General features: G+C 48.3%; 1 protein-coding gene across 3 annotated transcripts; it reads left to right on the top strand.

Moving 5' to 3' along the window:
- The first annotated feature begins 338 nt into the window (after positions 1 to 338).
- MYCL (MYCL proto-oncogene, bHLH transcription factor) lies at positions 339 to 11,647 on the top strand. 3 transcript variants are annotated; one of them, XM_043999125.1, is made up of 3 exons: positions 339 to 465; positions 1,961 to 2,495; positions 7,986 to 11,647. In XM_043999125.1, the coding sequence occupies exons 2-3, from the start codon at positions 1,970 to 1,972 to the stop codon at positions 8,597 to 8,599; spliced, it is 1,140 nt and encodes a 379-aa protein (XP_043855060.1). In that variant the 5' UTR covers positions 339 to 465; positions 1,961 to 1,969; the 3' UTR covers positions 8,600 to 11,647. The 3 variants fall into 3 exon arrangements, with proteins under 3 accessions (XP_043855060.1, XP_043855059.1, XP_043855061.1); XM_043999124.1 differs by lacking the exon at positions 339 to 465 and adding an exon at positions 1,083 to 1,388 and having other exon boundaries at positions 7,986 to 11,646; XM_043999126.1 differs by lacking the exon at positions 339 to 465 and adding an exon at positions 1,122 to 1,221.
- The last annotated feature ends 12,868 nt before the right edge of the window (positions 11,648 to 24,515 follow it).

The following is a 24,515-nucleotide window of genomic DNA, read 5'->3' as shown; positions in this document are numbered from 1 at the left end:
GGTGTAATGGAGAGAGCCTGGATCTGCATCCAGAAGACCTCAGTTCGAATCCCAACGCCTCTCTACCAGGGTTGCCTGGTACAAGTCCATGGGTCTCAGATTCCTCTTTTGTCAAATTAAAGGGTTGGTTTAGAGATGACTTCTAAATTACCTTGCAGGTTGTTTTGTTTTGGGGTCTTCCCCATCCTCACGTACCCTAGTAGTCAGGGCAAGCCATGGCCACAAGGTGGCACTAGACTGCGGTCAAAGACTGGCTCCAGCGAGGCAGTCAATACTGGGGGAATTGGCGGGGGGGGGGGGGGGGAGGAGAGACCATTCCTGGGTGTCTGGGGAGGGGGCAGCGGATGGGCTGCCTGTCCCTGTCCTCGGGGGCGGCCCTGGGAAAAGGGGTTCGGAAGGATCTGAGCCCTAGTCTCCCAGGACACTCATCATCAGCCAGCCAAGGGCTGCTCCAGGCCTAGAGCAGTGCGTGCATTGGGGTGCTGGGGGCCCCCGGAGGAGAGGGAGTTTCCCGGGGTGGAAGGGCCCCCCCCAGGGAGTAGAACGGGGCGGGGGGCGGAAGGAGCTCCCGCCGAGCTACCGCTGGGCAGGGGGCGTGCCTCGGGGAGCTGGGGGCTCGAGTTGGGAGTGGGGGAGACCGGAGTGGTGGGCAGGGAGGGGATCTGGGTCTCTTCTTGCAGGGTCTGCAACAAGGTTGCGTCACCTCTGCCACTGCGGCGCCAGGTTGTCCCAGCGCGCGGCCCGCGCTGCGGGATCCCCGCCCCCGCCCCCGCTCCAGCTCCCGCTCTGGCCCCCGGAGCTGCGGGGCTTCCCCGGCGGCGGGTCGGGGCGGGGGCGCCAGGCCCCAAAGCTCGCCAAACCTGTCCCATGCCCTTCCGGGAGGCGGGAGCCGCCGCCGCCCAGGTCGGCCCTTCGTTGCGGGGCCGCCGCAGGGAAGGGGAGATGAGGGGAGGGGGGCGGGGGGGGGAACCGCAGCCCATTCGCCAGAGGCAGGCGGGGGGAAGCCGCGCAAAGGGGAGGGGCTCCCGGCGCACAGACCGGGGCGGGGAGCCGGAGGGGGGGAGGGGGAGGGGGCTCGGCCCCCGCCCACTATGCAAATCGGCGCCTCCTGGTTGGGGTGGCTGGGGCCGCGCAGGGCTGGATATAAGGCGGCTTGGGAACAATACGTCCGGCTCCCGGCTCCCGGCTTTGATCCCCGGAGCTCCGTTGGTGTGGGAGTGAGTGAGTGAGTGTGTGTTTGTGTGTGTCCGCGCGTGCACGCCAGTGAGTGAGTGTGTGCATGTGTGTGTGTGTGCATGTGTGTGTGCGCGCGGGGGGTGCATGTGTGCAGGCGGCCCGGAGCACGCGGGGGAGCCGGCTCCCTCCAGGTGTGGGGCCGTCGGAGCCAGGTGAGACATTGGGCTGGTGGACCCTGGAAGGCGGGGGGAATTGGGGGCACTCCTGGGACCAAGGCATCGACCTCTCCCCAGCACCTCCTCGCCCCAAAGTAGCTCGACTTTGGCCGAGCCTGGGAAAGTTTGCTTTTAACTCTCCCTTCCTCATTTCCACCCGCCTGCTCCCCTCGGCCCTTTGCTCGGGCTGCGGGCTCGGCGAGGGGGGAGTGGCCCCAGCGCCCTGCCCTGCCATGCCTCGGGACTCTGCTGCCCGAGGGAGGAATGGGGTCAGCTCTCCGGGGAAGGCGCAGGGGCCCGTTGGGGGTGGGGGCTCTGTTCGGCCGCTCCGAGGGGGGGCGTGGATCCCAAGGGGGAGGCGCTTGGGTTATCTGTTTGGGGCTGGGGTATTCACTCTCGGCGCCTAGGGGAGGGAGGCAGGCAGCAGAGAGGGAAGGAAGGAAGGGGGGAGGGAGGCAGACAGGCAGGCAGGCCGGCGGAGAGAGGAGTGGGAGGGAGGGGCGACTGGTCTTCTTCCTGGAGCCACGGCCCCCCAGCCCACCGGTGCCCCCATCCCCCCCTTCCTGCAGGGAGCGGAGATGGACTTCGACTCGTACCAACATTATTTCTACGACTGTGACTACGAGGAAGATTTCTACCGCTCCACGGCGCCCAGCGAGGACATCTGGAAGAAATTCGAGCTGGTTCCGTCGCCCCCCATGTCGCCCCCGTGGGGTTCGGGCTCTAGCCCGGGTGCCTGTTGCTCGTCGGCCGCGAATGGGCCGCCCGAACCGTGGCCTGGGGGCTGCGGGGTGGACGAGGCTGAGGGCCGGGGCTACTCCAAGGCGCTGGCCAGGAACTACGCCTCCATCATCCGCAGTGACTGCATGTGGAGCGGCTTCTCCGCCCGGGAGCGGCTGGAGAAAGTGATGAACGACAAACTCTCGGCGGCCGCCGTGGTAGCCGCAACACCCAAGGGGAATCCGGCCAAGCCAACGGCCTCGGCAGACCCGGGCTGCGGCCACCCGGGGCCCGAGGGCGTGGATCCCACGGCCGTGTTCCCCTGCGCCCCGGGCGAGCCCAAGCCTCAAGCTTTCTCGGGCTCGGAGAGCCAAAGCGATTCCGGTAAGGACTCAGGCTGCCCGGGACCCTTGGGGATGGGGGGAGGGGATAGAACAGACCTCAGGGTGGCTGCCTGGGCCCGGGGCCGCCAGACAGCTAGGGAGACCTCGGGTCACTTCCCCCTGCCCCTCCCAGACAGGTGTTAGTGCTGTCTGGAGCCAAGAGCTTGGACCAGCTGGCTTTTCCAGGATGCATCCAGGCTAAAACCTGAAGGCTGCCCTCTCCACCTTGCCTCTTGGGGCACAGAGCCCCCTAGCCGCTTCTCTCTCACACACGTGGGTGTGTTGGTAAATAGACCGAAGCCCCAAAGGAACAAAAGGGGGTGGGAGTTAAATGCTTCTTCCTGGGAGTTGGGGGGAGGGTGTGACCCCACAGAGTCTAAGGGGAGGTGTCTTTAGAGGTTTCCAATTGCAGGATTTCTGTTGTCTTGTCTCATAGCAGCCTAGGATTTCGGAGGTCATTTATTCTACCCCCCAACTTTTTAGAAGGAGAGGGCCCTGTGCAAAGTCCCACAGCTGGCTAAGTGATAGAGCTTCACACCCAAGGGCCCCTGACTCCCCAATTTTTCTACTGGGATATGTCAGTGGGATGCAGTAAAGGAATCCTTGGGACCAACATTGAGCCCTTGCTTCTTGGAAGCCCCTCCAATTCACCAGGTGTTGAATTCAATAAACATTTAATTGCTTATTCTGAAAAACACTAAGCTAGCTCCTGGGGGGTGAGAGCCTATGACCCATCCTGTATTCTGCCAGCAGTGAATGTATCTGTTCAACTTGTTCTTCATAGGATGATAACTTGCGGGAGGAACAAAAAGATGAAACCTCAGAAAGCACATATTCCCCCTTCCCCTTCCCCCCACTCGTCCCCCCCAAAACAAAACAAAACATACACATATTTTTATCCGAGGAAGGAACTCAGACCCAGAGAGGTTCAGTGTTACTTGCCAATTCTGGCTCTTGCCTCCCAAATCAGCACTAATCTTAATTATCTTGCTGCATGGAGATGGCGGAATAGCCTTTGTCCCAGTTTTGTCTTTTCTTACCTTGGGGACTTTGGGGAACTGATCTGAGAAAGCCAGGTTAGCTTCTGTTAAAGTGGATCCTACTACTGCCTCTGGCATCTCAGGCTTGTTTAGCTTTTGCCCATCTCATCTTTTCCAAGTTAGGAGAGTGACAGATCTTTGGTAGGGACCAGACCAACAGAGCTCAGTTTAACTTGCAAATGAATGGAGAACCATCACCCCTGCCCCGCCCCCCCCCACCCCCCCCAGCCTCAGGGATCCTGGTTGACGCAGTGAGGGGTCCTAGGAATGGGAGGGCAAACAAGGGGAATCTTCTCCAAAGGGTAGACAGAGGCATGCCAGACAACTTAGAACCCATTTTTCCTATACAATGTGGGGTTCAGAGGGGAGATTATGCTGGGGTGGTTGGCATATTGCCTTCTATCTACAGTAACCCAGGTTGCAAGAGTTGAAAGGGACCTTAAAGCATAGAATGTCAACGGGAAGGGTCTGACTCCCTTATTTTAATAGTGGGTGACCTGGTACTGAGCCCCAAGGCCACCTCAGTCTATGGCAGAGCCTGAATTCCAACTCCTGGGTCTATTAACTCTTTGATCCAGGGATCCTGCCACTACCCTATCCTCTGAAGCTTGTGTTTACTGGTTTGAGCAGTCTGCCGTGGTGGTGGTGGTGGTGGTTGGAAGGGAAGGAGCTGGCTTTCTCTCCCGAAGCCCTGCTTTTGGAATGCCTTGGGGAGGCAGATCTCCGGTGCTGCTCTAAGCCTGGGCCATTAACAATGAAAAGAATCACTTTTCTCTCAGGTTGCTCCTCATAGAATCTTTTCTGAAGCTGGCGGCTTGACACCCCGAGGGTTGCAAATCAAGCAAATCAGCCTTCCTTTGTGGGTGTGTTCTGTGACTTTTTTTTTTTATCTTTTTTTTTTCCCTCCAAGCTTTACTTACTGACCTGGCCTTTCACCTGAACCTGTTTCCAGGGCCTCTGGCTCTGGGACTGGCCACATGGCCTGGGAACAAAAAGCAACAGATTGCAAACAATGAGGGGGGTGGGAACAGTGACTGACATCGAAGATCAGCCAATGAGGGGCCAAGGACTGGCTGAAGCAGCATTCCAAACAGCAGCAAGCTAGCCAATCCGGAGCCTAGGCCAAGAAGAGCTGAATGGGCCAGTTTTATTAATGGGGAAATAATGCAATTGTTCCCACAATGCAAGTTTGAGTCACAAAGGGGCTTAAGCATCTTGATATGCAAAGAGCCTAGGAAATGAGTTCAAAGACCCTAGTCTGGTACAGTTAGAAATGTGTGTAGGAGAACGAGGCTAAACCAGCCAGAATTCCCTGTTCCCCACTCTACCTCTTGGAGCCTTCTTCTGGCTTCAGAAGAATTTGGGGGAGTGACCTTCCCAGGAATCGAGTGAGTCAGGTACCACTCCTAGGAGCCTTGCCTTACTTAGCCCAGTGATTTACACAACACTAACATTAGCTCCCAAAAGGTTGCAAAGTGCCTATAGATAAGCAAGGTGGTCTAAGTGCTAGAGATCTAGATTTTCGGATCAGAGGACCTGGCTTCTAAGAGTGGCTCTGCCTGCTTTCTACCTCAAGAAAGCAGAAAGACAGGCTTGGCCCCGATAGTCTCCCAGGCCCCAAGAACTCTTCTGGTTATAGAAAGGGGTCACAGATGGCCAATTTGAAACACACTGTGGTTAAGTGATTAGCATAGCCAGTATAGGGGCAGGATTTGACCAGCGGACTCTTAACTAGTGCTTTCTCTTGCTTCTCAACCCGTGAGCCCCTTCCAGTAGGGCAGATCCTTACAAGTCGCTTAGGATGTTGCTAGTGGTCCATCTGTCTAGTACCGGGGGAGCCTGCCCCTTTCTTTTCCAAACCTGTAGTTTTCCAAAACCTAGAAAACCTTTTTTTTTTTTTGGCCGTATTTGGAAGCCTAGGGGGAGGGACCACCTGTGGGTGATGAATGTTCCCGAAGCCCATTGAGCCCAAGGGTGAAACGTTCTTAAAGACAGCCCCTTCCCTCCCCCAAGGGGGGGATCTGGGGCACATTGCAGCCCCTCTGTCTGTCTCTGAAAGTCTTCCGCTGAATGGGACGCCCGAATGGCGAGGTGGGGGGATAATAGGATTTATAACTTGTGAAAAGTAACAATGGCCCGAGTGCGGGCTGTGCTTGGCAGGAACAAAGGGCCCTGCTCGGCCCCTAGACCCCTCATTTACAATTCTGATTGCGCATGAAAGAGTCCGACCAGGGGAAGATCTTTATAGCTCAACTTTGTCCCAGGCTAGTGGGGTGCCCTCTCCTCTTCCCTTCCCTTCCATGGGGGAGGGGAGAGCCTGGGTAGGCTGGGGGACTCTTTTGTTCTTATCTAAACCTTGCTGTGCAAAAGGAAATTGGAGAATATTTTCCTTCTTCCACCACTTTGTGGGGAGCAAATCAGCTGGCTTTCACATCCTTGGTCGGTTGGGAGCTATTAATGCCTAGGTGGGGAAATGGCATCTGCCTCTTAGCTCTCAGCCCACAGCAAAATACCAAAGCAGGAGGTTCTGGGGTAGTCACATGCCAAGATTGTTGAAATGCCCACATTCAGTGCCCAGCTATATAGCCAGCTTCTTCTCTGGTCACTTGCACCTATAAGTGACTCGTAGACCCACAGAATATTAGAACAGAAAGAGATCTTTAAGGTCTCTATTTGCAGGTGAGGCAACCAAGGCCATTTTACCAATGGGGAAACTGAGGCTCATGGTCTCTAGGTTATATAGCTACACAGGGATTTGAACCTAGATTCCTTTCTACAGCACTATGGTGCTATTGATGATTCCTACCTTTAATAAAAGCAATTTCTACGGCACTTTATAAAACACTTCCTTCCCAAAGCCCTGAAAAATGTATAATGAGCATTAGTGTTAATACTCCACTTTTTGGATGAAGAAACTGACAGCTGAGAAAGTGATTTGCCCAAGTTCTTGAGGGTTAAGGGAGCTGGAGTTCAAGTCCTGCCTCGATGGCTACTATCTGTGTGATTTGGGGCAAGTTATCTTACCTCTGTGGGCCTTGGTTCCTCCTCTAAAAAGGGGGGGCAGGATTGGACTAGGTGACCCTTAAGGCTCCTTCTAGTCCTTGATCTAGGGTTCTCCCTCTTTTTACAGAAAATGTGAACATCATGACAATAGTTTTCTTTTGGTCTTCATAACCCCAGTGCCTGACACATAGTAGACACTTAATGATTGCTGGTTGCTTTTGCCTAAGGTCACACAAGAATATTAAGTGCCATGAATGAACCTGGGTCTAGATCTAGGATTGCTTCAACTAGGCCACACTACCTTATAGCTGTTGTTGTTAAGTCAATTAGTCTTGTGTGCTTCTCCTTTGAGGTTTTCTTGGCAAAGATACTGAAGTACTTTGCCATTTTCTTCTCCAGTTCATTTTACAGATGAGGAAACTGAGGCAGACAGGGTTAAGTAATTTGTCCGGGATCACACAGCTAGTGTCTGAGGCAGGATTGGAACTCAGATACTCTTGACTCTAGGCCTGGTAGTTTATCCACTGTGACACCTCGCTGTCCATCTCCTAGGTGGTAGGTGCTAGAGCCAGGATTTGTAACTGGGTTATATATCCAATCTGGTTATCATTCTGTTCTGCCTCACTGACTGGATCTTTCTGGGACTTTATTGTTTGAAACTTTGAGGCTCTCGGTTTGAATTCTCATTCTAATAATAATGATGACATTTACATAGCACTGAAGGCTTGTGAAGCAGCTTGCAGATATTACCATTTGGATCTTGGGCAGGGACCTTGGCCTCCATCGAAGGTCTGGAGTCAGAGGACCTGTGCTTGCCTCTTGGCCCAGCCTACTTAGGATCACAGGACTGGAGTTGGATGGGGACCTCAGCAACCACCTAGTCCAGCCATTCATTTGACAGATGGGAACCTCAGGCCTGGGCCAGGTTAAGTCATGCACAATAGACTAATCAACAATAGGGGTAGGATTTGAACCCCAGGCTCTGACTCCCAATGCATTCATTCCACCATCCCCTGTGGCACTTTAGCCCATTTTACTTCTCTGAACCTCATTTTCCTGATTTATTGAATGAGGTGACTTAAGGGGCCTTTTGAGCTCCCCAGGTGTGGCCCTGTATACCTAAACACATTCTAACTAGTTTGGTTACACACGGCAGCCTTTGTGAACTCCCAGAGACTGGATTTTTGGTCTTTATCCAGCCTGGCACCTAGGAGGCATTTTTTTGTTTGTTTGTTTGGTTTGGGTTTTTTGGGGTTTTTTTGCGGGGCAATGGGGGTTAAGTGACTTGCCCAGGGTCACACAGCTAGTGTGTGTCAAGTGTCCGAGGCCCGATTTGAACTCAGGTACTCCTGAATCCAGGGCCAGTGCTTTATCCACTGCGCCACCTAGCCGCCCCCCAACCTAGGAGGCATTTTAATCACTTTCTTTATTTCTTTCTCCTTGAACAGAGGGTGAAGAGATTGATGTGGTGACGGTGGAGAGGAGGCAATCCCTCAGTGTCCGGAAGCCAGTCACCATCACAGTTCGAGCTGACCCCCTGGACCCCTGCATGAAACATTTCCACATCTCAATCCACCAACAGCAGCACAACTATGCTGCCCGATTCCCCCCAGACAGCTGTCCTCAGGAGGGGACTCCAGAGAAAGAGGCCAAAGAGGAGGAGGGGGAGGAAGAAGAAGAAGAGGAGGAGGAGGAAGAACAAGAAGAAGTAGAGGAGCTCGTGGGTCCCCCAGGGCCTACCAGCCCCCCATCCTCAGAAATGGGGCCCAGCCAGGCCAGACCAGCCTCTTCTGACACCGAGGACGTGACCAAGAGGAAAAACCACAACTTCTTGGAACGGAAGAGGCGGAATGACCTCCGCTCTCGTTTCCTGGCACTACGGGACCAGGTGCCTGCACTGGGCAGCTGCACCAAGACTCCTAAGGTGGTCATCCTCAGCAAGGCCCTGGAGTATCTGCAGACATTGGTGAGTGCTGAGAAGACTATGGCCTTGGAGAAGAGGCACCTCAGGGCACGGCAGCAGCAGCTACAGAAGAGACTTGCTCAGCTCACGGGCCACTAACCTACCAAAAAGACAGAGATGGGGCTCTCATTGTGGAAAACAGACTTCTACTTTTCCCCCCTTTCCCCTTGGTAATTTGCACATTTTGGGTCCCATGGGACTAACTGGACTATCGATCCCAGAATGCACTGCGGCCAAATGCACGCACTCACGCTCACACAGACACACACACACACATATGAATGGCTTGCATTCTTGGAACCTGCAAAAGACTGTCTTGGCATGTTGCATCCCCCCATTGTTTCCCAGCTCCTCTGCCTCATTTAGGGGGACAGTCTCTGTGTCCAGCAAAGCAGCTGCCTGAGGGAGGGGCTTTGGGGTGCAGCTCTGGGAGAAAGGCAAGGCACGACAGATGCTGAGCGACAGGTGGTGTCCTCCAGTGGTATTGCCCTCCCTAAAATCACACACTCCCGGAGCTCCGGGGTTGGTCATGCTGAGGGATGCTCCTGCTGCGCCTGTCCCTGTGGGGTTAGCTGAGGACAGCTGGGCCTTGAGGCTGCGACTCAAGATACTTTTTCCAGTGGATACATGAGCTGTTTTCACTGGAGAGGAACCTGGAGACTTACTCACTACGGAGACCCTTACCTCTCTGCTAAACACTTTACAGTAGCAGAAGGGTTGGCAACCTTTTGTTGATGCAACAAACTTGCAAACAGAGTCAGTATATCGGAACTGGAGGCCGGCCTGCTGCAGAAAGAGACGGGGTTAACTTAGCCACCAGAACTATGCCTCTTGTTTTCTTTTACCAGAGGCTTCTGGTGGGTGGGTTTGAGATCCGAGGTGGGATCCTCTTGATAGCCTAGTGACCAAGGCCCTTTTCAAATCCCATTTAAGTTGGTCTTAGCAGCAGTGGTTTGAGTAGGACCTAGTTCCAGGAATAGGGCACCCTACCCCCAACCATTGGCATTTATGGCCTGAGTAGAAGCAGGGGATGAGGAGTTGGGGTCTGGTACCTGGGGGTGGGGAAAGTTGGAGTTAGAAAATTATTCTGCCTTCTTTCTTCCTTCTATTGAAGCCCTAGAGTAGGGGTAAGTTCTGAAGAGCTTTCCCAGTCTTGCATGCCTCTTTCCCACAGCATCAATGGCTCCTATAGTTGCCCTTTTTCTTCTGCCTGGCATGACTCAAACCCTCCCTTAGAGTCTCCTTTGAGAACTCAGGGGCTCAGCTGGTTGGCCAGGAATCTGGCTCTCATTCCAGAGTGGACCTGCTGAAATAACCCAGAGCCCTAGATGTGGAAGATGAGGCCAGTGGCAGGTCCCCAGGGTACAATCCCAGACCAAGACAAAATGCTGGTGGTTTATGGCATGAGGTCATGCCCTGTCTGGGTAGACTCCATCCAATTCTGGTACAACACTAATCCTTGGGATTCGTTTGAATTTAAACTCATGTCAGGCTATGATGTTATAGGATTCTAGAGCTGGAAGGGTCCTTTAGTACAATCTTTTCATTTTACAGGTGAGGAAAGTGAGGCCCGGGGAGGCTGTGACTTGATGAAAGTCAAAGAGAGCATAAGAGACAAAACCAGGAAATCAGACCCAGGACCTCTGATTCCCCAGTCCCATGCACGACCGACTGTCCTGTGCTGGTGACTACCTATTGAGGATGTCATAGAAAGCATCCATCTGTTGGGCAGAGGGTTGAACTAGGTGACCTCTAAGGGCCCTCCCAACTCAAAGATCCTATGATTCCAACTTCAGGATCCCACCTGACTGGGTAGTGGGAGGGATAAATATATCAGCCTCCTATAGCCCCTTGACACTCCCAGTGCCTTTATTAGGCCATAGGTTTTAGATTGCCCCCTACCCTCACCCCAAGAACACACACAGTGTGGTTCTGACTGGCACCTGACTCTGGGTGTGAGGAGAGACGGGAAGCTTTGATAGCTGCTTCCAAAGTCCTTTCAAGCAGATGGTGACCCTGGACCCCAGAGACCACCAGGGCTAAAGGGTTGAAGCCCTTCTGATATCCAGTGGGCGTATCCTAAGAATGAGAGGCCCATCCTGATTGACATGACTTCCATGGGTCAGTGTGTGGCCTGTGGAACCAAGGTTGCTGACTTCTTTGTTGTCTGTGGGAAGGTTTAGGATGGGTCAGGATTGGTTGGGTTGCTCGGGTTTGGGTTTATACCAGAAGCTGCTCTTGGGTGTTGGGTTGGGGAGACTGGTTTCTATACTGTATTTTTGTATGACTTTTGCAAAGTATTGTTAATTGTTTTTGTACGAGAAAGACTTCCCAGCTCATGTCCCTGTTACAAGGGTTTGATTTATTTCCAAAGGCAAATACGCCTGAATTTTTGTATTGCGATTCCTTAGTTGTGATTAACTTCCCAATTAAGAACTGTTCCCTTATACATCCTAACCCTGAACCATCATCAACATTTAATAAAAGATTTCTCAAAGTAGTTGGCAATGCATGCTCTCTCCAAGACCCCAATGCAAGGGGGAGAGCCAGGCAGATGAGAAAATGCATTGAAGGCTGACCTATGCTATGCCTCAGGTCCAACAGCATTAGGTTACAAAGTTCCAGTTGAGACAGGTAAAAGTTATCACACAGCTTCTTAATGGGAAGGTAGCAAAGGAGGAGAGCAGGACCTCTGTGATACAGATGAAAGGATGTAGGGGCATGGATTTTGGTACTTCTGAGACCATCTGATCTAATCCCCTCATTTTACAGATGGGGAAACTGAGGCCCAAAGAGGGAAAGGTCACAAAGGGAATACTAGTCATAGTACTTGTTACCCGGGTAATTTGGGGCAAATCCTTTCCACTCTGGGCCTCAGTTTCCCTATCTGTAAAGAGGTTATACTAGATAAACCTCTAATGTTCCTTCTAACTCTAGATCCATGTTACTGGGTTGCTTTTTTTTTTCTTCTTTTAAGCCCCTGAAAATGTGTGTGTGAAGTCATTTCTCAGGAGAGCAAGAGTAGTTGCATAGCATTAACGAGGAGTAACAGATGGGCAGCCTTAGTCCTACATTGGTGTCCATGAAATATTTATTAAGACTAGAGGAGGGCCTTCCAGCATGTTGGTAGATCTTCTTTGGAGGCCTTATGGAAAAGCCGCCACAACAATTGGAGGGGCTGTGCCGGCTGGGCTGGCGAAGAGCGCGTGCCCATACTGAAAGGGATTTGGTATTCTTTCTGGAACATAAGTGGTTTCCCCTTCTTGTTTCAGGAAAGGAGATGGCCATTTTGCCTCTATCCTCTGCGCAGCTGTCAGGCAATAGAAAAATCTAAACTGAACAGCTCCTTCCCCCAGCCTTGGTGGCAGAGGTGTGATGTATTTGAGGCTTCAGATGAATGGTAGGGGCTTTAGATATTTTTTTTTTCAGGCAATAAATTTTGTGAACTTGTTTTTATTAGTAGTACTTGGATAGTCGCATTTCAGTATCTTTGATTTCTTTTGTAATCCTATGAATTTTTTTGCATTTTAAAACATGGTTCAAAGAAGGGGTCTATAGGTGGACCCAGGTTGTTCAAGGGATCTATATGACTCCAAAAGAGAGTAAAGGGAAGTTTAAAGGTCATTTAGCTCAATTCACAAACCTCTCATCTTAACAGATCCAGAGAAGGGGCATGCTTTTGCCATAAGTCACACAGTAGTAGGGGGTTGGGCATGCTGGGGGGGAGCGGACAGGAACCCAGGCTCTCCCTAGCTAGCACACCCAGCTCACTGGCCCTTCCTCCATGGAAGGTCGCTCAGCCTGTTGCATCCTGGGAGGAAGTGCAGCAACTGTTCCCAGAGCTGCCTTCCCCCAGTCAGCCTAGCGCATTTGTTCAGCTGGACAAGATTGGCTTGCCCCGAACTGGCCCCTTCCAAGCCGGCAGACAACTCAACAGAGGCAGTTCTGGCTGAGAAAGGCCTGAAGTGAAGCTCTGTGCTAGAAACCTGATTCTCCCGGCCTTCTCTTCCCACCCTGCAGCCATTGATAGGAATCTCCCTGTTGCCATGGCTAAGCCTCTACCCTGAGCAGGGTGCAGGGACCCGAGGGGGTGGGGGGAGAAAACCCGAGCCAAGGCTGCTGCTGCCACTTGATCCAGGTGCTGCTTTATCAAGACAGCCCTTCGTGAAATAGGGCTGGGATTGTTGGGGGCTTTCCCCTTATCGCTTCCCTCTCTGGAGTCACGGCTCCCAGCGGGGCTCTTCCAGCTCACAGTTCTTTGCAGTTTTCTAGGCCCCATAGTGGACAGTCCAACTTCTCTTAGGGCTTTGCCAAGTTCATGTGAGGGGAGAGAGTTGAGAACACAGGCTTTGCCTGGTACCCAAGATTGGGAGAGAGCTGATCTCCCAAGGGAATGGAGGTGTTTGGGGAACGGGAGGGTTTTGGTTTTTTTTAAGCCCTAAGCAGCTCCATGAGTAGTGAGGGCCTGTGTGTGGTACAAGAGGAAGAATGCTGAGCTGTAGTGGATTGTGTCTTCAGAGACCTGGCCCCTACCACCTGTGTGGCCATGGTCAATTCAGTTCAACAAACCTTAAGCCCTTTCCCCTTCTGAGAGCAAAGCGTTTAACTCCTCCTGGCCTGTTTTCCCATCTGGAAAATGGGTGTGAAAGGCAACTTGACCGTGGTGGCTAGAGGACCAGCATCTACTATGTAAGCATTTACTATGTGCCAGGCCACGTGCTGAGGGTGGAGAGGTGTGGGGAAGGTAACAAAGACAAGCAAAGCAGTACCTATTCTCAAGAAATTTAGATAGGTGTAAATAAATTTAGTCAAAGCAGACAAATGAGGGGAAAATCTTCCACTGAAGGTGGTGCTTGAGCTGAATCACAAAGGAAACTAGGGATTCCTAGAGCCAGGTGAGGCATCAGAGCCAGTGTGGAAGCACCCGGGCTGGAGGGAGTAGCAAGCAAGGAGCTCAGAGAGGAAGAGGTACTGTGTGTAATGAGTCTGCAGAGGGAGGACAGAGCCAGATGGTTCAGGGCTTTAAACACCAAACAGAGTTGTTTATATTTGATGCTAGAGGTGATAGGGAGCCACAGGAGTTTATTGTTTGGGGAGAGAAGGGGGAGGTGGAGGGGAATGAGACTGGACCTGTGCTTTAGGACTAGGTGGAAAGATTGAAGTGGGGAGAGGTTTGAGACTGGGAGACCAAGCAGGAGGCTGTTAACATTAGTCCGGGGACTAGGCCAGCAGAGGTGATGAGGGTGTGACCTAGGGTGATGACTTTGTGATTGAGAGAAGGAGACAGCTAGAGATAAGAGGTGTGGGAGGCAGAAACGATAGGGTTTGGCTACTGATTTGAAAGGTGGGGTGAATGAATGGAAGTGTCAAGGATGCCATGAAGGTTCGAACCTGAGTGATTGATTGCAAGAAGGGGCAGGTTTAAGGGTCACATCATGAGTTCTGTTTGGGGCATGCTGAGTTGGAGGGACATCTATTTGTGATCAATCCCTGTCCCTGATATGAAGCAGCTATATGGCCCTGGGCAGGTCCCTTGAACTCTCCCGGCTACAGGCAACTCTTAAGACTAGAAATAAGATTAGAATTGCAATTGGGTTGCCCCATTGTGCTTGTGAATGGAATTTCTACACCGTTGAAATCACAAGTTCAGACCAAAACAAAAGCAAATGCTGAGGATAATTCTATCCAGTATTCACCTTCCTGAATTGTGAGAAGCAAATGAGGTCAGCTAAGGTAAAGGTAAGGCAGGATTTCTCACCCTTGAAGGGGTACATTCATGTCAGGTGTTGTTATCCGTGAACTGGTTTCTGCAAATTCCTCTCTACCTTTGTCTGAAAAGAGCCAGGCAGCTCTTCTGGATCTTGTGTCTGATTTCTAAACGTGGGTCCCTCACTGGCATAGCCACTGTGAGTGATTCAACTCTGCGGCCATTAAGCACCTACTTGGGCTTTGAGAAACAAGTCACTTCATTCCTCTAGAGCTGATTCCTCTTCTGTAAAATGGAGATGCTAATGCCTATAAGGGAGGCACTCGCTTCACTGGATTGCTGTGAGAAACCAGTGAGGTCCCATGCGAAGAAGGCGTTGTCATAAGTGGCCAATGTCATTATTGTCCTATGAACTCATTTCTGCAGATTCCTCCCTCCACTTTTGTCTGAAAAGAGCTAGGTAAGCCCTTCTGTACTCCGGGGACCTTTGTGGAGTCACTAAAAATAAACTCTGTGTCTGATGTATAGAAGTGGCTGCAGACCCAGTTTTGCCTGGAGCAGTAGGATTACTAGAAGAACATTTTAAGAAACTGCAGTCAAAGGAAGAAGAAACTCTTTATGGAGAAAAGGACTTGGGTTATGCTTTGGGGGGCGGGGTTGCTTTGCAGTTATTCTTTGGAAAGGGAATACATTTCACCTACATCAGGCACATCCCTCCGAGGTCAAAAAACTAAAAATGGCCCCTAGAAGATTGGGCTAATTGATGCCAGACCTTGTGTCCAAAAGGTAGGAGGAGGGAGGGGGAAGGACATTCCTGTCTCCCACGATAAGAGTTGGGGTTTAAAGGTCCCTTCTGAACAGCCTGGAAAGTGTTATCAATGTCAAGACAAAAGTCCATTGACAATTAGAAAATTAGTTACTTTGGCCCCCGAGTAGTGTTCTAGGCACAGGGTGCCTTTTTATCTCAGTATTCACTTTGTTTGAGAGAGTCCAGGAAAAGGGATCAATTGTATTTCTGGCTACAAGTGAATTTTTGTTCTTCTAACAGTTCTTTGAGGTAAATAAACTACTAGGTTCAGAACAGTAAACACTGGCATAAAATCCTGGCAAAAACCAGATGAAATGTAATCCATGTGGACCCAAGGCACCTCACTCCCTAATCAAAAACCATACTCAGTGTCTTCCCTTCCTTTCACCAAGGCAGATGAGGACGGAACACAGAGCTTTGAGTCATGGGATATCACATTTCCTAACCTAAGAATTAATAATAGCTCACCTTTGTAGAGTACTTTACATACATTTATCTCAATTGATTCTCACAACAGCCCTAATATTACATGTGTTATTATTATTATTATTATTATCTCCACTTTACAGGGAAGGGAACATTCTCAGAGACATTAAGGGATTTGCCTAGAGCCACATTGCTGATTACATGCTTATCCTTTGTATGATTGTTGTTATTCGGTCTGTCCAACTCTTTGAGACCCCTTGATTTTGTCCATGTCTTTTCTTTCTTTCTTTTTTGGTGAGGCAGTTGGGGTTAAGTGACTTGCCCAGGGTCACACAGCTAGTAAGTGTTAAGTGTCTGAGGCCAGCTTTGAACTCAAGTCCTCCTGACTCCAGGACCGGTGCTCTATCTACTGCGCCACCTAGTTGCCCCCCATGAGGTTTTCTTGGTGAAGATACTGGAGTGGTTAGTCGTTTCCTTCTCCAGTGTGTCCCTATTTTACAGATGAAGAACTGTGACAAATAGGGATTAAGTGACTCACCCAGGGTCATAGCTTGTAGGTGTCCGAGGCTGGATTTGAACTCAGATCTGGTATAATTAGGTCTTCGTATAAGATATCAACAAACCACATGACTGGAAAAGGAGGCATGGTGGTTATATACTGAGATAAACGTCCCTGGGTACATTGGTACTTATAAAATGTCCAGGGACCTAGAGGAGGCTCCTTCAGCCCAATGGACCCCCCATAGGGAATCAATGGAGACGTGAACAAGATCCACACAGGAGAAGTGAGCTGCCTTTCTGAAATGACCATATATATATCCTAACCAGATCTCGGATCCCTGAGGGGAGAATGGGACATTCAGGTGGCAGTGCCAAGCAGGGAGATGGAGATGGGAGCAAAAAGACATTCTCCACTCATCAGCCTAATGGTGAGAGCAAAAAACATGAAATGTACTAAAAACCCAGAGGAATGGGGACTGTGTAGAGCAGAGCTTCATAGAAATTGCCCTGTGGAGAAGGGTTATCCCTTTTCTATGTCATGGGGACCTTGGGCTATATGGTGAGGCCCATAGACCCTTTCTCAGAATAATGTATTTAAAGGAACAAAATAAAACACAAAGCATCATAAAGAAAATAAATTCCATCAAAATCCACTTATCAAGGGGGCAGCTAGGTGTTGCAGTGGATAAAGCACCAGCCCTGGATTCAGGAGGACCTGAGTTCAAATCTGGCCTCAGACACTTGACACTTACTAGCTGTGTGACCCTAATTAAATCACTTAATCCCCATTGCCCTACCCCCCCAAAATGCGGTTATCAAAAATGTTTTTTTTTTAAGTAAATTTCACAGACGCCAGATTAAGGAACCCAAGACAAGGAGGAGAGTTGGGGCCTCCTCAAGTCCTGTAGTGTGGAAAGAGTGCTAGGTTTGGAATCATGGCAGACTGGGATTCAGAATCCCCACCCCACTTTTCATTCCCACTTTATGGGACTCAGTTTTCTCATGTGTAAAATTAGGGGGTTGGGATAATAATATCAATCGCTCACTTTTTCTTGAGGGTATACTAAGCACATTGATCATCATGACTGGGAAGTGTCAGCTTTATCCCCAATTAACAAGCGAAGGAAGGGGGCAGCTAGGTGGCACAGTGGATAAAGTACTGGCCCTGGATTCAGGAGGACCTGAGTTCAAATTTGACCTCAGACACTTGACACTTACTAGTTGTGTGACCCTGGGCAAGTCACTTAACCCCCATTGCCCCACAAAAATAACAACAAAAAAAAACCCAAACAAGTGAAGGAATGGGACGATCTCTTCAGTCTCTTTCTGGCACTAAATCCTATGATGCCTCATTGAGGAGGGAAGAGGAGAAGGATAATGTAGGAAGCCAAATATTGGCTACATTGACTATTGTACAGTCTAACATTCAATAAAACTATTAGGATAAAATGCCTGATAACTGTGCTAAGTAGATACTCCATATTCTTCCTCTCTCCCCCTATTAATCTAAGCTCCTCTAGCAAGGACTGAGTCTCACAGAAACTTTTTCCCTCCTCTCTACCTGCTGCCTAGCACAGGGATCTGCTTAATTCTAAACTGATTTCTAGTGAGTGGCCAAATGAACTTATATAGTTCATCATGCTGGAAAAAAAGATGGGCCCAGGGAAGGGAGGGAGTACAATCTCCCCAGTCAGCTACACAGGTTAAAGTTTCACTGATTCAAGTACATTAGAGTGTGTCTCAATCACAAGTTAAAGGCAGCAGCAGATTTGGGGTGGGGGCAGAGATGTGGGAAGTTGTGAAATAGACAAAATATACCTTCAATTCCATTCAAGCCTCTCAGCCTCTCTCTTGTCTCCTGTTCCCCTCCTCCTGACTGTCTTTGTGTGTGTGTGTGTGTGTGTGTGTGTGTGTGTGTGTGTGGCAATTGGGGTTAAGTGACTTGCCCAGGGTCACATAGCTAGTAAGTGTTAAGTGTCTGAGGCCGGATTTGAACTCAGGTCCTCCCAACTCCAGGGCCTGTGTTCTATCCACTGTGCCACCTAGCTGCCCCTGACTGGCTGTCTTGAAGTTCTCAAGGGGGTACTCCATCAGACTTTCCCTTCTCAGTGCTCTCAATTTCCAAATTATCCTTCTAGCTCCTTACTAAGAAAAATACAAATTGGAGATGACTCAAAGGGCAAAGGAAATGATCCCATAAGAACAGTGTCAGGAAGGCTCTGACACTAAGCTTAGGCGGTGGGGGTTGGGGGTGGGGGAAGCTAAGGACATCAATGAGAGGTACTTGGTTTTGTTGTTGTCATTGTTGTTTTAAGATATATCAGAGAAAAAAGACCTGAAGGAGGGATGGGACCTGACCTCAGCTTGGGTGGATGACAGAGAAGGTAGAATCAATTAACTCATACTTTGCTTCTGTTTTCCAATGAAAATGATCTTTGGCCTGGAAAGGACAGTATAAAAATGGTTAATAGGAGGTTGAAATTCAAGTTAAGGGGGCAGCTAGGTGGTGCAGTGGATAGAGCACCGGCCCTGGAGTCAGAAGGACCTGAGTTCAAATCCAGTCTCAGACACTTAACACTTACTAGCTGTGTGACCCTGGGCAAGTCACTTAACCCCAATTGCTTCACCAAAAAAAAAAAAAAAGAAAGAAAAAAAGAAAGAAATTCAAGTTAAGTAGGGAGACAGTAAGAGAACACCTAGCTTCCCATGATAGATTCAAGTCACCAGCCCCAGATGAACTATATGTCAGGTGCTGAAAGAGTTGGAGGATGTGATTACTGAGCCATCCTTAGGAATCATGGCAAGATCTTAGAGAATGGGAGGTATCATAGGCCTGGTTTTCAAAAAAAGGGAAGAAAGTACAATCTGAAAACCGTAGGCCAATAACCTTCGCTTCAATTCCTGGCCCTGGCAAAATTCTGGAATGTCTTATGAAAGGACTGGTTAGTGAACATGTAGGAAAGGAAGAAGTAGGTAGGTGCTCACAAAAGGCCACCTGCTTTCATCAAAAATAGGTCATGCAGGGGCAGCTAGGTGGCCACTAGCCCTGGATTAGGGAAGATCTGAATTCAAATCTGGCCTCAGACACTTAACACTTACTAGCTGTGTGATGCTGGGCAAGTCACTTAACCCTCGTTGCCCCATCCAAAAAAAAAAAGAATAGGTCATGCCAGTCTATCCTCGTTTCATTTTTCTGAATACTGGGGGCTAGGCTGATGCAGCCAGGAACATGCTGTAGATAATAGTTTTCATGAATGAATGAATGAAAAAACATTCATTAAGCATCTACTGTGTGGCAAGAACTGCTCATTGCTACAAATACAAAACCCCTGAGGGGTTTACATTCTATAGGAAGAAAACATATATAGGGAACTAGTTTTGGAAGGCAGGCCAGTGGAGGCTGCATGGTTTGGAGATATCTGGGAATTGGCATGGTGGCCTAATTCCAGATAAGGTAATGGAAAGTTCTTCTATCAGAGTCTGGAGTCCCAGGAGGGAAAGTCGGAGTTCTAGTGGGAGAAGGAAGAGTGCCAAAATATAGATTTTGGTGAATCAGCTGACAAAAGCTTTCCTATGCTGTTCTTGTAGATAAGACAGAAGGATGTGAGGAAGACAGCAATATACTTAAGTAGATTCACAATTGGTTGACAAAGATTAAAAGAGAAAAGGCATTACATAAAACCAACCAACCCATCAGTTGTTTTTGGATGTAAATGCAATATTCTTTACCCATAGTCCCCAACCTCTGCAAGGGAAAGTGCATTTTTAAAAATGTATTGATATATTAACACACTCTTCCCAAGAAACACATTGAAAACAAAGAACATTACCCTAGAACTGTTAAGTAAAATTGCCTAATAGAGTGATTTTGGTGATAATTCATTATACTTTCCAGATGTAGAATACTACAGTTTTAGACTAATATAGATTAATATATTATTATATGAGAGATGTCTCCCTGGCACCCAAATCTCACCTGTGGCTCCAAGAAGCTGTAGCATGTGCAGCAGCCAAACCCCAATAAACTGTTGGCAGATGGGCTAAACCAGGTTGAGGGTGACCAACATGCCTCCAACCCATAGGTGAGTGAGGGAGGTGTCTACCTCAAGTGTGTGAATGGGCGGATGAGAACAAGTTGTTCGAATAGCTCAGAAGGCAGCTGAAGTAGGCGCTGTGCCACTGTGCTGCGCATTGAGCTTGGTCAGACATAGAAGAAGCCAAAGTCATCTATTGCATCCTGGGCCATAGCCGGTCATCTTGACTTTTGTCCTGCCACTGGATTTTAATGACTGTGGAATAGAGGGTGAGGCTGATGACTCTGTACAGTTCTGCCTCACTTAAATCCACTTCACGAACAAGTCAAGATGTCATTGGTCCTCTCCAAAAAATGAAGGACAAACGACAACTATTTGAAAAAGGAAAGGAAAGCTAGGTGCTTTATAATTTAGTACAAACATAGTTCATTGTATTTGACCTGAATTTTGTTCACTCTAATCCAATTTGCAGATGACCCCAAACTGGGATGAGCAACACAATGGATGACAGAATTCAAAAAGATCTTGGCAGTCTAGATCCCTGGGTCAAATCTAGTAAAATGAGTTAACTGGACTACGGGTCAAGTCTTGTTTTTTTGTTTTTTTGTTTTTGTGGGGCAGTGGGGGTTAAGTGACTTGCCCAGGGTCACACAGCTAGTAAGTGTCAAATGTCTAAGGCCGGATTTGAACTCAGATCCTCCTGAATCCAGGGCTGGTGCTTTATCCACTGCACCACCTAGCTGCCCCTAAGGGTCAAGTCTTAAGGGCAAGAGTGCCCTAGTGAATGTTTAACAACTGGCTTTTAAGTCTAGACAATCAACAAAATTAATCATTGTGCTTTTCCTGGGATTATAGAAGTAATAGCCCTTGCTGTATCCTGCCCAGGATTAGTGAGGTGACAAGCCTTATACTGTCCTCTGCCCAGAACTAGGGAGGTGCTAGTCCTACTGTATTAGCACCACATCTCAAGTGCTATACTCAGTTCTTCCCATATTGGTTTTGTCATTGTCGTTGTTTGTTTGTTTGTTTAGGAAGGACATTAATGAACTGGAGAGAATCCAGAGAAAGGTAAGAAGGATGCTGAGACAGGAGAGGATTGATTGAAGGGATTGGGAATGTTTATCCTCATGAAGAGAAAATGTAGGGAAAATATGGTAGCTGTCATTAAGGTGTTTTAAGAGCTGCCCTGTGGAAGAGGCAGTGGTTATTAACCAGGGATCTGTGAACTTTAAAAAAAATTGATACCTATTTCTATATAACTGATTTCCTTTGTAATCCTATGTTTTTTATTTTAGGCACTAAAAATTTTGTTCTAAAAGGGGTCTCTAGGCTTCACCAGACTGCCAGAGAAGTCCAGGACACACACACAAAAAGGTTAAAACCCCTAAATTAGACAGACTTATTCTGTTCAAACCCTGAAGTCAGGATGAGGAGTAATGGGTAGAATTTGTAATGGAACAGATTTAGGCTGACAATAAGAGCAGGTCCTAGAAAGGGGTGGTTTGTGGATGTTGTATAGGGGTCTCCTATTCAGAGAGATGCAGAACTGGCTGCTCTCCAAGGTCCCTCCTAGCTCTGAGATTCTGTTATTTGACACAGGGTGGCATAAAAGACATCTTCAAAGCACAGGTATGTTTCAAAAAGGGGATGATGGGATGCTCCTATTGGAAGAGAAAGGGAACAGAAGCCTGGCCAGATTGCTACACTGGTTTCCATGCAATAGTCAACAAGCCAGGGGGATACAACAGCTGGCTGGGTGGGTCTTCCATGGAGGCTCAATAGAAAGCAAGGATAAGGATCATATAAATGAGTTAGGATTTTTTACTCGTGGAGAAAGGACTCTTAAGCTCCAAAGTATCCCTGCCTCACCCCCAAACACCCCTTCCATTCTCTTAGCTTTGTGAGTCCTTAGACCCAAATAATATTGTTCTCTGTTTACAGTAAATGTAAAATGACTGACACCCAAAGAGGATATTGACCCCAATCTACTTCCTATTTATAGAATGTATATAGGAGAGATACCAGGACCTCAGCAACTGGTCTAATAAGAAGTAGAATGCTGAACTTGGAATCAGGAAGACTTAGACTCAAATCCTGTCTCAGTCACTTATTTTTTTTTTTATTTTTTTTGCAGGGCAATGGGGCTTAAGTGACTTGCCCAAAGTCACACAGCTAGTAAGTGTCAAGTGTCTGAGGCCGGATTTGAACTCAGGAACTCCTGAATCCAGGGCCCGTGCTTTATCCACTGCACCACCTAGCTGCCCCTCAGTCACTTATTAGCGTGTGATCCAGGTCACTTGGCCCCTCAAAGCCTCAGTTTCTTCATCTACAGAATAGAAATGCAGTTATCCCTTCCACATCATGACTCTCCCCATCTCAGTTTTGATATATCACAGGTCAGCATAAGAAATTAAATGGGATTTCTTTGGGGGGGAGTTTTGCTGAAGCCACAGGCAGATGATGATGGGAAGGCCAATGAATGACACAGAGCCCACGACCAAATACTTAACCCAAATTTTACAACCTACTGTAAACACTCCATAAAAAGAAAAAGGACAATAATTCAGATTTCTCTGGTATGAAGGGAGGGCCAAAAAGATTCACAAGATATTCTAGATCATGGGGTGCCATACCCCTAATCCCCGTGGAAGAGATAACTGTGAGGATCAAATGAGAGAACATTTGTAAAGTGCTTTGCCAACCTTAATGTGCTATGTAACTGCAAGTTATTATTCCTATTAATCTCTCTACCAACATCTCCCTCTCTTTCTGATATCTCTTCACTCTACCTTAGGGACATAGGATTTATTTCTGGAATGGACCTTAGAAATTATCTAACTCCCTCATTTTATAGCTGTGGAAACTGACATGTCCAGGTCCACATGGTGTTAGAAATGGGAAAATCTAGGGGTCAAACCCAGGCCTTCTGATTCCTATGTAACTTTTCATCTCTCTTGATCTTTATTTTCCTAAAGAGAGAAGTATAGATCCAGAGGACTGGAGCTAGAATGGAGTCTTCCCACCTGATTCACTCTTACAGGAAGAGATAAAGACAGAGTGGCCTTCAAGCAAAATAGCAAAGCTGACTTTCCCTTCTCTTTCTTCCACCCCATCCCCATCTCCTGTAGATCCCTTAGAAAACAAAGGATCAAGGCTTACTTTCTAGGATTTTATGTTTAAATATCTTTTATTACTTTTTTTTTTTTGCGGGGCAATGGGGGTTAAGTGACTTGCCCAGGGTCACACAGCTAGTTAGTACGAGTCAAGTGTCTGAGGCTGGATTTGAACTCAGGTCCTCCTGAATCCAGGGCCAGTGCTTTATCCACTGCACCACCTAGCTGCCCCTAAATATCTTTTTAATAAAAAAAAAGTTACTAAAGATGGATGAGATGTTCCTATCCCCCATTTTTCCATAAACAATGCCTCCAGTCACACTATTTCAAGGTATTAGTATTTACAAATTTATCTTCTATGTAACTCAGAATTAGACTGTATAATTCCCAGAAGGCCACTTAAGGGAAATGTGTAAAACTGAGGATACAGGTTGAACTGCTCCAAGTGATTTTTCTCAGAACATCTTGTTCCTTTTCACAGAATGTCAGAGCTGTAAGGGAAATCAGAATAAACAATGTCAGAGCAGAGAAGGACATCTGAATATAGACTGGCAGGGCTGAAAGGACCTTAGAACACAGAACAGGGAAGGGCCTTAGAACATAGAATGTCAGAGCTGGGAAAGGCCTTTAGAACACAGAATATTAGAGCAGAGAAGGACTTAGAATATAGAATGTCAGAGCAGGAAGGGGCCTTAGAACAGAATATTAGAGCTGGGAGGGACCTTAGAACATAGAGTGTTAGAGCTAAGAGGCTCTAACCTTAGGATACAGAATGTCAGCTGGGAAAGACCTTGGAATACAGAATGTCAGAGGTGGGAGGATGAGGAAACTGAGTTCCATAAAGTGGGAAGGAAATGTGGGATGGGGATTCTGAGTATAGAATGTCAAAACAGGGAAGGGCCTTAGAACACAGAATATCAGAACGAGGAGGAACTTTAAAACACAGAATGTCAGTGATGAGAGGAACCTTAAGAAACTGGCTGTCAGAACTAGAAGAGGTCTTATTGACCATCAAAATCAACCCCTTCATTTTACAGATGAAGAAACTGAAGCCCAGAGAGAGGAAGATGAACAGCTAATTAGTAGCAGACAGCTCCAGAATTTGAACCCGGGTCTTCTGATCCTGACCATAGCTCCCTGTTACACTACATTTTGGAAGGACCAGTAAAAAAAAACCACAAAACAAAACAAAACAAAACAAAACAAAACAAAACCAATTCTCCTGGTTCATGTACAACATCCCTTGAACCACATGCTCTGAGCTGATTGCAGAGTCTCACTGCTAAGCGGTCAGTGATAAATTCTCCCCATGGTCTCTAGGATCTGAGCTCTCTCTGTTGCTATAGCAACAGTCTTGTGTTGCCTGGGTAAAAGCAATTTCTGTTTCTGTTGCTGTGGTAGGAGTCCCCCTTTTGCATTCCTCCCT

This window comes from Dromiciops gliroides, chromosome 3 (genome assembly GCF_019393635.1).
Source record: "Dromiciops gliroides isolate mDroGli1 chromosome 3, mDroGli1.pri, whole genome shotgun sequence".
In the NCBI taxonomy this organism is placed as follows: domain Eukaryota; kingdom Metazoa; phylum Chordata; class Mammalia; order Microbiotheria; family Microbiotheriidae; genus Dromiciops; species Dromiciops gliroides.
Note: the sequence above shows the minus strand (reverse complement) of the source record. Positions and strands in the feature narration are given on the sequence as shown.